Below are 14,025 nucleotides of genomic sequence, written 5' to 3'. Positions count from 1 at the left end.
TTGCAAATTCCCATCGAAGTGAGAGACCAGACCGCCTGTTCGTCTCCCCAACCCAATCCCCTCCGGTTTGGGTGTCAGTTGCCCTTGCTTCGTAAGCACTTCCAACCTGACCTGGAGATCCCTGTAGGCGGCAGCTGCGTCCTCCTCTCTCTTCCTGGATGCAAGAGCCTCGGCATTCAGTCGTGTCACTGCTTCTCTGAGTTCCACTATCTGCTGTTCGGCCGTCATGTTGTCTGCCGTTCGTGAGCTCGCTAGTAGGCACCCTCTTTCTCTCCTCTCCGCGAGGACGTAGATGCCCACAATCTAGGGATGGAGCTTACTGTCAGAGCTGCTTCCAGATCCTAGCTCACAGAGGATCACGCTAGCCAGCGATCATTAAATAAAAGTCTTTATTGAGTTACAGTTTCCATTCTCAAGCTGCTGCGTGCAACTCTACGTCTCATGGTTAGATCGGCGAAGCTCCATCTGAGTCTCCGCCCCTTGTACACCAACTTAATATCCTAGCCTTGCTCCACCTTTTCCGCCTGACTGTTCTTCTCTGGGTCCCTCTGCCCCCCGGGGTCTCTTCCTTCCGGGATTCCTCTGACGCTGACGCTGACCCCCCTGACTCTTCTCCCTCCTTTCGGCGGGCTTTAGGACCTGGCTCCCTTTCCGGGCTGCCTACTGCGCCACCTTCCTGTGCATTTGAACTTGGCACGCGCGCCCAACCTTCCACCTTCCGTCTGACCGTTTCTTCGCTCCCCGATGGAGGTGTGGCCACTCCTGACTCGTGCCCTCCCCCCTGTTGTGAGCTGCCAGCGCTTGATCCCTGGCGCCCTTCCTCTTCCCTGCTCTCTTGCGGTGACGCTGGTCCTGATTTCCAACTGCTCCCCTCTGAGTCCCCTCTGGCTCTATCTTCCTGGGGTGTCCCCCTAGGCTCCCCCCTTGCCCTGGCCACTGGTGCTCCTTTCTGTGAATCTTCTGATTCACTGGAAAGACTCGGAGATCTCGGGTCGTCGTCATCACTCATCTTTTCTTCTGCCTCCTCTCCCTCGCTCTCTGTTTCCTCCCTTGCCCTTGCCTCTGCTCCTGAACCCCTGACAGTATTCTAAATCATATTTCTTCCTGTTGAGTTGGATTTTATATAGTGCAAGTGTAGAGCTTTTTGTTTTTGTTGCACAGATTGAATCTTGTAGCAGCATGGGTGTTTCCGATGCTGCTATAGCCAAACTGCCTTTCCAACATATGTTTCAATTGGATGTATTGCCATGGTGTTTCACTGGTTAATCCATACTTTACTTGCAGTCTTATATTCCACAAATTTGTAATTTTCATCAATTAATTGATTCAATGTCAAAATACCTTTTTTCATCCAATTTTGCCAAATTATTACTTGATTTCCAATTTTTAATTTTGGGTTGGCCCATATTGTTAATTTCTCATGTTGATAGGGGTCATCCTTATTATTTTTATTTATATTCATCCAAATTTTTATTGGTGCTTTAATAGTCTCCAGGATAATAGGATATTTCATAAAATTGGAGCCAAGTTTAGTCTGGGAGGCTTTGACAACCCAGGTTGGGCCAGAGTTGGGTTTGGGGTTTGAATTCTGATTCCTTGATTGATGCCTGTTTCGGGGTTTTCCGGGACTGGAGCGGCTCCAGATTAACTCCGGTTTCCCCACAGTTTGCATCTTGGCCGAGACGGAGGGGATCCAATCAGCTTTGAGGAAGGAGGGGATTGAGGCGGAGACGGTTTCCGGCGTCTGTCCGATCCGGGTGCAACCGGCGAGGATCCTCAGCCATATCTACGCCCGATTAGGTGATGTGGGAAGGGAACCCAGGTCATTTAGTCTGACCCCAAAAAATTACAAATTAGAGGAACAGTGGAGAAAAGGCATTCGAGTGGGATTATGGGAAATAAAATAAAAATAAAATGAGCAAGATAGAATTGGAAGAGGAGAAAGGGACCCTTGGGTCATTTAGTCTGACCCCAAAACATGCGCTGTAATTGATTCCGTTTAGAAATAAAGGGGAGGAACGGCAGAGAAAAGGTATTCGAGTGGGATTATGGGAAATAAACATAAAATGAGCAGGATAGAATCAGAAGATATGTGGGACGCCTTTAAGGCAACATCTAAGTTCCCATTTATTTATTTAAAGATAACTATGAAAAATGTTGGGCCGAAGTGAAAAAAGATTTAGAAATTTGGTCAAATTTGAAGCTTTCACTGCTGGGCCGTATTGCTGCGATAAAAATGAATGTATTGCCTAGAATGTTGTTTTTGTTTCAAACTTTGCAAATTGTGGACAAAATGGATTGTTTCAAGAGGTGGCAGAAAGATATTTCTAGATTTGTCTGGCAGGGTTTCTAGCTGCACAGACTTTAAAGTTATAGACAGATTAAGATTAGGGATTTGGAATAAAAAGGTTAAAAGAATGGAAAATTGGCTATTAATAGATAAAAATTTAATGTTATGTTATATTATATTAAGAGTAAGGATTGGGATTAAAAAAGAGGGAAAGGAATTGCTGGACAAACAAACTGAATTGGAATACAAAAGAGGGAGGTATGAGGAGGTCCAGAAAATAAGTTAATTCAAAAGCAGTGATGAAAAGATTGAATTGTTGTTAACTGTTTTTTCTTTTTTTTCCTTTTTGTATTTTATATTGTGTATTTTTCTTTTTACTTTTAAATTCTTTTTTTATTGATGTGTCTTTTTCTATCTGAAACTTTAATAAATAAAAAAAAATTAAGGCAACATCTAAGGTGCGGGTTCGAAACCCTATAACATTTCCTTGAATGACATTTTAGGGAAGTTTTAAACAACTGATGCTTTGTTGTTGTTTAGTTTAGTCGTGTCCGACTCTTCGTGACCCCATGGACCAGAGCACGCCAGGCACTCCTGTCTTCCACTGCCTTCCGCTGATGTTTTAATGTATTTCTATTTTCTTTTGTTGGAGTGGCTAGGGAAACCCAGCCAGATGGGCAGGGAGTAAATAATATATTATTATTATTATTATTATTATTATTATTATTATTTCTCCACAGGCCGTAACCAGCACATGACCCTCAGTGGGCGCCCCTTCCGCCACATGGGCGTTCTGGGCACCTCCAAGTTCTACGATATCCGGAGCACCATCTTTGCCTTCACGCCACAGGTGGGAAGTTCCCTGGCTGTCATCCAGTCCAACCCCCTTCAAATTGCCCCCCCCCCCGCCCCGCAAATTTGGTGAATCAGGAGAACGCCACCAATTAGTTTATCCTCTTAACAAAAAATCCCCAATTTGATCATAGCTGTTATTTCCCCCTCTGGGGGGAAAGCACCGTTTTCCATTCTCCTCTTTCATGGATACAACGATCAAAAAAATGTTTCAATATATGCCCCCTTCCCCTCCCCCCCTTGTTTACCCACCTCTCCCTCCCTCCTCACAGTTCCTCGACCAGCAGCAATTCTTCCTGGCGCTCGATAACAAAATGATCGTCGAAATGCTCCGGACGGATCTCTCTTACCTGTGCAGCCGCTGGAGGATGACAGGGCGTCCCACCATCACCTTCCCTGTCTCGCACATGATGCTTGGTGTGTCTCATGTTTTTAAATTTAAAATAAATTTGTAAAAAAAATAAATAAATTGAAATTTCAGAAATTTCAATTGAATTTCAGAAATTAAATTTTGGTATTTTCAACTAAATTTCAATTAAATTTCTGACATTTAAAACCCTTTTGAAATTTCAGAAAGTTCAATTAAATTTAACAAATTTAACTGAATTTTAACAAATTATCTTTTGTACACGTTTCCCTTTTAACAATTTTTAACAACTTTGCTTCAACTTTCATACATATTGCCCTTAACAGCTCAAATTGGATCTTTATTAAAAGTCAGAAGTTTTGGCTTCCTGTTTCCGGCGGTGGGAAATGGCGGATTCCACACGATCGGACTCCAGCCGTTCCGATAATTCAGGGCTGATATGGGGGTAATTAGCCCTGGCAGCCTCCCCAGGGCAGAGGAGGACTGTCTTGATGACCCGCGGTTTGCCCCACGGCAGGGGCACTGGGTCACGGAGCAAGAGACGGACTGACACTCCTGTGATGCCACCCCATAGCCGGAGGCATCTGTTTGGGAAAATATAAAGATTTGAAAACCAAACAGACACGCTCTGAACTGATGAAGCTGGGAAAAAACCTGCAGTATGTACAGTCTCTGGTGTAAAAGATCAAAGTTCAAAGAGATCCTCATCATGATGTTTGGGATCTGGAGGGGCTTGGTATGTTTCTTCTTCTTCTTCTAACATTAACAATTCATTTTGCATGCCAAGCCTCATTAAGAACCTAAATTGCTCTTCAAAAAGTGAGTACAGATGGACTTTTATATGTAATTGGGACCTATTCGCAGCCACTTTTCTTTTAAGATTTGAAATGCCCGTTAAAGATGAAAACGAAGAACAAAATGGCGTCTACCCACTACGCACTTATGGAATATCTGAAATACCTCCCTGATTAAGAGAAACAGGAGCTAACTGATGGTTGGTCATAAAGACTGGAAACAATATTATATATACAATTGTTTGCAAAAAGAAGTTTTTTATTATGAGCAAGAGAAAGGGCTAAATGGATGTCTGGCAGCCCCCCTCTAGGGCCCGAAGAGGGGACTGGGTGGATTCCAAAGGCCAATTGTTAACTGTCTGATATATGGTTACATTGCAAACAGTCTGCTTAAGAATAAATCAACAAGGAGTTTTAGAAGGAGGTTTCTCTCTGTTTCTTTGATAACAGCTTGACGGGAAAGATTAACAATTTGGGAGCTGCCAAAATAACAATTCTCAAAGAGTCTGGAATAGATGCAATTAAATGAAGCGTTGCGATGAAAAACAAAAACAGCTGAAAGAGTATAATATACGGACAAATCTGCACTCCATAGAAAAAAAAGTGTCTGTTTTCTGACATGAATGAGGATCACAGAGCCAGAGACAAAACGTGGAGGATAAAATCGCGATATGGAATTATGAAAACCACTGATGATGATGAGAGGCAGGACTATGATGTTGAAAACGCTTCAGAATTCAGACCGTGGGAAGCCAAAACAAAAAATTTATTACAATTTGGAAGACAATTGGAATTTTTTTTTTTTAGTTTTGTGGGTTTTTTGGATTTGATTTGATATGTTAATTGGATGTTCTTATTGGAAAATTAATAAACGCTTAAAAAAAAAGCTAGAAGTTTTAAGAAATTCACTTCAACTTTGATACGTATTTCCCTTAACAGCTTGACTTTAATTCGTATTACATTTCAGAAATTTTAACAAATCAACACATCTTTCCCTTAATCTTTTGACTTCCATATTTTTTGAAATTTAAATTTCAGGAATTTATTAAATGTTATAAATCTTAACAAATTCAACTTTAGTCCGCATTGCCCTTAACAGTTTGTCTTGAATTTTTATGACATTTCAGAAATGTTAACAAATCAATGCGCATTTCTCTTAACTTTTGGACCTACTTTTTTTTAACGTTTCAGGAATTTAAATTTCAAAAAATTATTAAATATCATACTTTTTAACAAATTAACTTGAACTTTCCTTCAACTTTCTCTCAACCTGTTGACTTCCTTAAAAAAATATAATTCAGAAATTCCACTGAATTTCAGGGATTGATTTGACTTGAATTTTCATGGCCACCCTTTTACGCTGCTTATTTCGATCTCGTTCTTCTCTCTTCTATTCTGATGGCTGCCTTTTCCCATCCTAACTTCTCTCTCCTTCCCTTTCTTCCCTTTTCATTCCTTTCTTCCGCCTGGCCAGATGACAGTGGTGATGGCATCCACCCGGCCGTTTTGGCCATGCTGCGGAAATTGCAGGACGGATATTTCGGAGGAGCGAGGTGAGGATTGCAGGAATCGTTTAATGCTGTCAGATGGGAGGCATCAAAATAGTTAAATTATTATTATTGTTATTATCAGCCCAACAGAAGAATCTGGCTCTGGGTTGATTTATCTATGGGAAGCTTTTGCCAGGATTTCATTCTTAGGATGGTCGATTTCGGAGGGAGCCCTCGGGGGTCACCTATGATTCTCTGATCCTTGCAGGATCCAGACCGGTCGCCTGTTGGACTTCCTCACCACCTCGTGCCACTCCCACCTGAGTTTCATGGACGCTGGGCCGGATGGTAAGCCCTTGGTGTGTTCCCATGCCGCAGCTTTTTTGAAGCCATCCTGGCTTGTGATTCGAACCCGGAACGATCAGAGGGCATTGGTGGCTTTAACCCAGAACATACCCTCCGGACGTCCCTCTTTGCAATCGCTCACTCGGACTGGAGACGAACCTTATCGTTCTGATCGCAGCCTTAAAAGCATCCCAGTCGGAGTGCTGTCCCATGTCATCGGAGAAAAGCCGGAGGGGATAGAATAGGACATCCCCATTTTTGGCAAAGGGTTCAAATCCGGACCTTCTGGGCTACACAGACGCTGCCTTAAAGGTGTCCCAGATCCCATCGGAGAGATGTCAGAAGGGATGGTAGGACGTCCCCTCTTTTCACACAGAAACATCACCCCTCTCTCTTTTCCAGCGGACATCTGCGACGAGGTGGCCCAATACCTGGACCATCTCCTCCACCAGGCGGCTCCCAAGGCCCACCTCCCGCCCGTGGCTCAGAAAGCTGGCTTGCACCGCTTCCGGGCGGCGGTGCGCACCACCCAGGACTTGGTGTCTCTGCGGTCGAAGGCGAAGGAGCTCCACGTGGAGAGTAAGTATGGCCTCCCAGAAGCGGGTCAGACTGGATGACCTCTGGGTTCCAGCCCAACCGTTCCACCTTCTCCTTGCAGACGTCAACATGTACATCCCTTCCAGCCTCTTCCAGGAGTCACGCCACTCAGTCCACCTTCTGGGGTCGCCGCCAGATGGCAAGGTGAGTAGCCAGTTCTGATTGGGTTTGGGGGCGGGAAAAGCCATGCAAGAGGGAGAGCTTTTCACTTCTGCAGGAAACACTCGTTTCTCAAAGCCAACCCATAGAAGGTAAAAACCCCTTTTCCCCTCCCTTTCTTTAAAGCCACATAAGAGGGAGGGCTTTCCCCTCCTGCCCGAACCTCCCATTTCTTGAAGCCCATTGGGAGCGAGGCTTTTCCCTCGCAATGCCAAACTCCCATTTCTCAAAGCCAAGCCAGAGGGAAGGTTTCTTTCTTTCCCTTTTTTTAAAGCTACATAAGAGGGAGGGCATTTTCCCATTCCATTTTGAGACCCCTCATAGTGGGTTTTGCTGGGTGACATTTGGGGTGCCTCCTCACTCAACCAGCCTCCCTCCCTGCCCCCAGACGTCTTTCCCCACTGAGGCGGACCTCCCAAAAGATGCCGACGGGAACGTGGACTGCCGGTCATTGGTGGATCAGCTCCGGGCTTGCGCCACCCTGCAGGATCAGGCCAACTGCCTATCCATATTGTACAGCCTCAAGTAGGAACTAAAGTTTTCTTCCATTGGCGTTTCCTTCATGAGAACTTCGGGCCTCGGTGAATTGATTAAATCTGTATATCGCCCTGCGTTGCGGGGAGTTAGACTGGATGACCCCAGGTCCTTTCCCTGGGATTTAAGAGCACTTGCACAGGATCCCTTCTCTCTTCCCTCCTTCCTTATTTTATGTTATTGTTTTCCATAATCTTTCCCATAATCCCACTCAAATGCTATTTCTCTGCCATTATTGGCTTTTAAGATGGTGTTGGACTGGATGACCTTCTGGGGTCCCCTTCCGACTTGGACACTTCCTTTTAGGGGTCCCGATTGGGAGACGGAGCTATATGGTGAGGCGGGAGCCACCGTGGGTGACCTCCTCACGGAGCTGTATTCGAAAGCTGGCACCGCTCGGCAGTGGGGCTTGATCCGCTACATTTCCGGTGTCCTGAGAAAGAAGGTGGAAGCTTTGGATGAGGTTGGGATATTTTGAAAAAATATTTAAATTTTGAAGAAAAAATAGGGTTCTGGGCAGCCTCCTTCTGGGAAGAGTTCAAGGGGGTCAATGTAGATGAGAAGATACCCTTCTCTCTCCCCAGGCCTGTACCAGCCTCCTGTCACACCAGAAGCACCTCACCGTGGGTCTCCCCCCGGAGCCTCGCGAACGGACCATCTCGGCGTGAGTTTTTGGGGTCGCCACTCGATTCTGGCACTGGGCCATCCCAACGGGGAAGGCAATCGGGGGGCAATCCCAACCGGGGAGATAATCGGGGGCAAAATGGGGGTATCTGGACCTCCAGAAGGGGTCAAACCCATGTCTCTTGCACCAGGGGCACGTTGGCCTTAGTCCCAGTATCCTTACTGGGAGCTGGAGGATGGGCTCAGTTTTAATCTCCTAGGTTAATCAATCAATCAATTAATTAATTTGATTTTCTTGCATTCTCGTTGTACAAAAGTCATCTCTCCTTTCAGAGACTTAATTTAATTTAATTTAATTTAATTTAATTTAACTTAAAGCTTTTTAATTTGCTGGTACAGGCCAACTGAAAATGGGCCATGACAGGTAGAATACTAAAGGTATGAATTTATTGTTATTACTGATTTATATTTTTCAATTTAATATTAATTTTAAATTATAAATTATTGTCAGTTTTTTCATTTTCATTTTAATTGATTTAAATTTAATGCTAATTTTGTTTTAAAATTTAAAATTATTTTTAGACTTAAATTACTAATAAAGTTTCTAAATTTAAGTACAATCCAAATTCAATTTGCTTGAAATTTTAATAATAATAATAATAATAATAATAATAATTTTTATTTATACCCCGCCCTCCCCAGCCAAGGCCGGGCTCAGAGCGGCTTACAAACAATAATAAAAACAAGTTGAATGATTACAACTTAAAAACAAAATGATTATTATTGAATGTTTACATTTACATTTAATTTGAATTTAAATTCTACATTTAAATTTTCAAATTAAAGTGGTTAGGTATTAAATATTTAAATTCAATTTCAGATTTAAATTAAATGTAAGCTTAAATTTTTTGACTTACCATAATGCCTTATTTTTAAAATTTAAATATTTACTTTCCATAAATTTAAATCATTTAAATTAAATTAATTTTTTTAGATTCGCCAATTTAAGTTCAGATTTAAATTAAATGTAAGCTTAAAATTTTTAATTTAGTATTATCACTTTTTTTTAATTATTCTTAATTTCCGTTAATCTAAATTATTTAAATTTAAATTATGATCCTTATTAAATTTGTCATCGAAATGTTGCGTAAAAATACAAAACAGTTGGTAGAGCTGGCGACTCTCGATCCCAGTGTCCTGGATTAAATTTTCATGTCTGGTGAGACATTATTGCCTTCATCGGGGTCAGACTAGATGACTCTCGGCTTCACAACTCAGCTGTTTTTCCCTGCCAGCCCCCTTCCGTATGAGGAGCTCACGCGCCTGATTGAGGATGCCAGTGAGGGGAACCTTAGCGTCTGCATCTTGACCCAGGTGAGTGCTGGTTGCTGTGGAGAACAGTGCCGGGGACCCCGTTTTCCAGGAACTCTGGGCACCCGGCTTTCCCGGGAACAGTGGTTTGTTCCCCGGAAATTTCCTCCCTGGAAACCATAGTCCTCCAGGAGTCATAGTTCATTCCCTGGAGATTTACTCTCCAAGAACTGTAATCCTCTGGGAGTCATAGTTTCTCCCTCTCTTCTGGTTCCAGGAAATTATGGTTTACCTGGCCATGTACATCCGGACGCAGCCGGCCCTCTTTGCCGAAATGTTCCGCCTCCGCATTGGGCTCATCATCCAGGTGATGGCGACTGAGCTGGCGCAGTCGCTGTCGTGCTCAGGTAGGCAGGAGCCTAGTCACAAGGCCACCAATTCCATAAAATACCGTAGGCGAAATTGTCCCATATAATAGGAGAAATACGGTATTTTTCTCATATAATGGATATACGGCATTGTGCCGTATAATAGGAGAAATACAGTATACCCCCTCCCTCGCATAATAGCAGATGTAGGGGATTGCTCCGTATAATAGGAGAAATACTGTATTTTCCCCAAATAATAGCAGATATATGGCATTGTCTTTCTCTTTCTTTCTCTGCTTCTTTCTCTTCTTTCTCTTCTTCCTCCCTTTGCTTCTTTTTCTTTTTTGTTTCTTTATATTCATTCCTTCTTTCTGCTTTCTCTTCTTCCTTTCTCTTTCTGCTCTTTCTGCCTTTCCATTTTCCTTCTTCCTCTGCTTTGTCTTCTTCCTTCCTTCCTCTCCTCTCTCATTCCTTCCTTTCCCTTCTTTCCTTCCTTCCTCTACTTTCTTTTCTTTCTCTTTTTTATCTCTTTCCTTCTCTTTCCTTCTCTTTTTTATGTTTTTTCTTTCTTTGCATTCTCCTTTCTTCCTTTCTCATTCTTCCTTTCTCTGCTTTTTATTTATTCCTCTCTTCTTTCATTCTTCTTTCTCTTCCTTCTTCCCTTCTCTTCATTCTTTGTTCTTTCTTCTTCCTACCTTTCTCTGCATTTTCTTGTTGCTTTCTCTTCTTTCTTTCTCTTCTTCCTTTCTCTGCTTTCTTTGCTTGCTCTTCTTTATTTTCTTTCATTCTCTGCTTCTTCTGCCTTCCTTTCCCTCTTCCCTTCTTTCTTCCTTTCCCCTCTCCCTCCCTATCTCCCAGCCAACGAAGCCACGCAGACCTTGTTGAACCTCAGCCCATCAGACGTCAAAAGCCTCCTGCACCACATTCTGAGCGGAAAGGAATTTGGCGTCGAGCGCAGCGGTCAGTCCTTGCAGGGTCAGACTAGATTCCTCTGGGGGCTCCCTTCCACCCCGATCCAGCACTAAGAACCCCGCTGTCTCCCTGCAGTGCGTACCGCTGGCTCGGCACCAGGTGTCTCCATCCGTGAAATGGCTGGCGCCACCAAAACAGAGCGTGCCGGAATCGCCCAGCTCCGGAGCGAAATCCAGCAGGGGGGTGATTGGCGCCCCACCAAGGAGACACGTCAAGGCGGGTGGCGACGGCGACGGCGTCTCGACGGCTCCGTCAACCGGGTGCCAGTGGGCTTCTATCCGAAAGTGTGGAAGGTCCTGCAGAAGGTGAGTGCCAAATCTGGTGTGACTCCAGAACAGGATCGAATCTCCCAGATTTGCGTTTTATGAGGCCAAATATGGAGTGAATGCGAATCTCCTGTGTTTTATCTAAAGTGTGCAAGGTCGAATCTGGTGTGTGTGCAAATCTGAGCATGACTCCGGAGCAGGCACATATCTGAGTATGAATCCAAAGTGTGCCAGGCCGAATCTGGAGTGAATGCGGATCTCCTGAATTCGGATCCTAAGTGCATGAGGCTGAATCTGGTGCATGCGCTAGTCTCTTTGAGTCTGAATCTAGAGCGAGCACAAATCTGAGTGTGACTCTGGAGCAGGTCCTGGGTGCAAATTTGTCAAGAGGGTGACTCCATTTCCACTCTTTTCTTCCTAGTGCCACGGTCTATCCATCGGTGGCTTTGTCCTCCCGTCTTCCGCCACCCAAGAGGTAATGGCAACTCGGTTTCCCTACTGGCACATAATAATAATACTAATGATGATGATGATAGAAAGATGGAAACAGGGAGAGGCAGAGAAATTGAAAGACAGATAAAGAGAGAGAGGGAGAGAATGAGGGAACGATGGAGACATAGAGAGATGGAGAGATTGAAAGAGAGAGAAAGAAAGAAAGAAAGAAGGAAAGAGATAAGAGATAAGAGGGAGAGAAAAAGGGAGACAGATGGTGATGTAGAGAGAGAGACATCAAGAGAGAGATGGAGAGAGAGATTGAAACAGAGTTTTAAAAAGAGGGATCAAAACAGAGATGAAAAGAGCAAGAACGAGAGAGAGGAGAGTCGCCCCTAGTTTCTTTACCGTTTCCCGCTGGACACGGGTTCAAATCCTGACGCCCATTTTCCATTTTTGACAGATGACACCAGGTGAGATCAAGTTTGCCGTTGGCGTCGAGTCGGCGCTGAACAAGATCCCGCAGCCAGAATACCGGCAGCTCTGCGTGGAAACCATCTGGGTGTTGACCCTGTTGGCTGAGGTTGACTTTGATGGAGCCGGGAGGCTTGTCAGCATTGATGACATCATCAAGATGGCGGACGAAGCGTTCCGCCAGGAGCAGGTGAGGGCAGGCACCCTTGGGTGGGGCAGTTAATTGATCACCCAAGCCCCACAGCACCATTCCCAGGGAAACAGAGCAGCGTTGCTTGCAAAATTGGTGTTAGAAGTGGGATCGCGGCGCCGAACGACGACATCTCACCCGTATTTTTGGCAGATTGTCTTTATTGATTCTCTGCAGCTGTTTGGGATGATTTATTGATCGATCACCTGGCCCCACAGCATAGTTCCTGGGGAAACGGAGCAGCTAAGCTGGTGATATTGGTGTCAAAAATGAAATAATGGCACCGATTTCTGCTCTCTGGCCTTGACTCTTGTCTCCTCTTCCCTTTTTTTCACCAAATGCAGAAAGTCCTGGGTGCGGATGATGCCATGCTGGAGAGGGACCCCGCCACAGGCATCTGCACCTTGCTCTATGACAGCGCCCCCAGCGGGTGCTTTGGCACCATGACTTACCTGTCCAAAGTGGCCATCACCTACCTGCAGGAGTTCCTCCCCGAAGCCGGCTGCAGCATGCAGTAGCCAAGAACAAACAAATCTCTCAATAGTCTTTCTATCTTGCCTTTGCCTTGCAAATTATATGCAAATTAGGTTTCCCAACACAATTAAAGGGAGTTTTTTATTCAGGGAGGGAAGATTTTTCAAGGCTGTGTGGCGTTGGAAGGCTTGAAATTATGAAAAGTATGGTTTTAATTGTTGAATTTTAAAAATCATTTACCCAGTAATCATTTCAGTGATTTTTAAATTTAACAATCATTTAATCATTTCAATTATCAATTTAAAAATGATTTAATCATTTCAGTGTTTGTTAAATTTAAAACTTATGTAATCATTTCTATAATTTTAAAATTTAAAGATTATTTAATAATTTAAATAATTTAAATAAATGCATGGGTTTTTAATTTTTTTAATTACATCAATCCTTTAATTATTCAAAGTATTTAATCATTTTAATAATTCTTAAACATAATAATTTAATGATTATTAAAAATCAAAAATACCATGCGCCAAGGAAGGTGATGGAAAGCCCCAAATAAAATGTATTCCTTTTCTTTTGGTTTTGAAATGATTTTGATAACTTCTATAAAATGGCCTTTTTATGTTGGAAATGATGATTTTGTAGATTGAAAGTCTCCAATAAATGCCTTAATTCCGTTTTCCGATCTGAAATTATTTTGGTTTTGAAACAATTTTGGTGGTCAAAAGTTTCCCAATAAATGCCTTAATTTTGTTTTCTGATTTGAAATGATTTTGGTTTTGAAATGATTTTGGCGATCAAAAGTCTCCAATAAAATGCCTTAATTTCGTTTTTCAATTTGAAATGATTTTGCTTTCAAAACGATTTGGGGGAATGAAATCCTACTATGAAATGCTACTAAATGTGTTGCATATTTAGATATCTTGTAGCCATTTCCTGTCCACATCTCCGAGTTCGAATCCTCTCCACAGCCTCTTTGTTTCTCTGCTCTTCAATGGAAAGTTTATTCACGTATTTGTAATTTTATAATAATAATAATAATAATTTATTATTTATACCCCGCCCATCTGGCTGGGCTTCCCCGGCCACTCTGGGCGGCTTCCAAAAGAATATTAAAATACTATAATACATCAAACATTAAAAGCTTCCTGAAACAGGGCTGCCTTCAGATGTCTTCTAAAAGCCTGGTAGTTGTTGTTCTCTTTGACATCTGGTGGGAGGGTGTTCCACAGGGAAGGCGCCACTACCGAGAAGGCCCTCTGCCTGGTTCCCTGTAACTTGGCTTCTCGCAGTGAGGGAACTGCCAGAAGGCCCTCGGTGCTGGACCTCAGTGTCCGGGTAGAACGATGGGGGTGGAGACGCTCCTTAATGATATTGCCCAATATTGCCCAAAATTTCTCATACAAATCACAATTTTCTCCCCCCCACCCAAAAAACCCCACACACTTCCCCTCCTGTTTTCATTTTAGAAGTGAAAAAGTTTGTT

At 43.3% G+C, this 14,025-nt stretch overlaps 1 protein-coding gene across 2 annotated transcripts in view; it reads left to right on the top strand.

The window, feature by feature from the left end:
- The window catches only part of LOC308468264 (phosphorylase b kinase regulatory subunit alpha, skeletal muscle isoform-like), a 32,393-nt gene extending 19,175 nt beyond the window's left edge, over positions 1-13,218 (top strand). For both annotated transcript variants that reach the window (XM_080990320.1, XM_080990321.1), the window contains exons 14-30: positions 1,666-1,800; positions 3,031-3,140; positions 3,415-3,559; positions 5,778-5,856; positions 6,062-6,141; positions 6,541-6,717; positions 6,797-6,879; positions 7,283-7,419; positions 7,735-7,891; positions 8,013-8,092; positions 9,348-9,426; positions 9,641-9,770; positions 10,590-10,691; positions 10,779-11,008; positions 11,391-11,444; positions 11,865-12,065; positions 12,410-13,218. In XM_080990320.1, coding sequence (XP_080846446.1) covers positions 1,666-1,800; positions 3,031-3,140; positions 3,415-3,559; positions 5,778-5,856; positions 6,062-6,141; positions 6,541-6,717; positions 6,797-6,879; positions 7,283-7,419; positions 7,735-7,891; positions 8,013-8,092; positions 9,348-9,426; positions 9,641-9,770; positions 10,590-10,691; positions 10,779-11,008; positions 11,391-11,444; positions 11,865-12,065; positions 12,410-12,583 — 2,153 coding nt within the window. In that variant the 3' untranslated portion in view covers positions 12,584-13,218. The remainder of the gene's footprint in view (positions 1-1,665; positions 1,801-3,030; positions 3,141-3,414; positions 3,560-5,777; positions 5,857-6,061; positions 6,142-6,540; positions 6,718-6,796; positions 6,880-7,282; positions 7,420-7,734; positions 7,892-8,012; positions 8,093-9,347; positions 9,427-9,640; positions 9,771-10,589; positions 10,692-10,778; positions 11,009-11,390; positions 11,445-11,864; positions 12,066-12,409) is intronic.
- Positions 13,219-14,025: the final 807 nt, after the last annotated feature.

The sequence above is a fragment of the Podarcis pityusensis genome (genome assembly GCF_964106645.2).
Source record: "Podarcis pityusensis genome assembly, chromosome: Z".
NCBI classification, from domain to species: domain Eukaryota; kingdom Metazoa; phylum Chordata; class Lepidosauria; order Squamata; family Lacertidae; genus Podarcis; species Podarcis pityusensis.
This window is presented reverse-complemented; position numbering and strand designations above follow the sequence as displayed.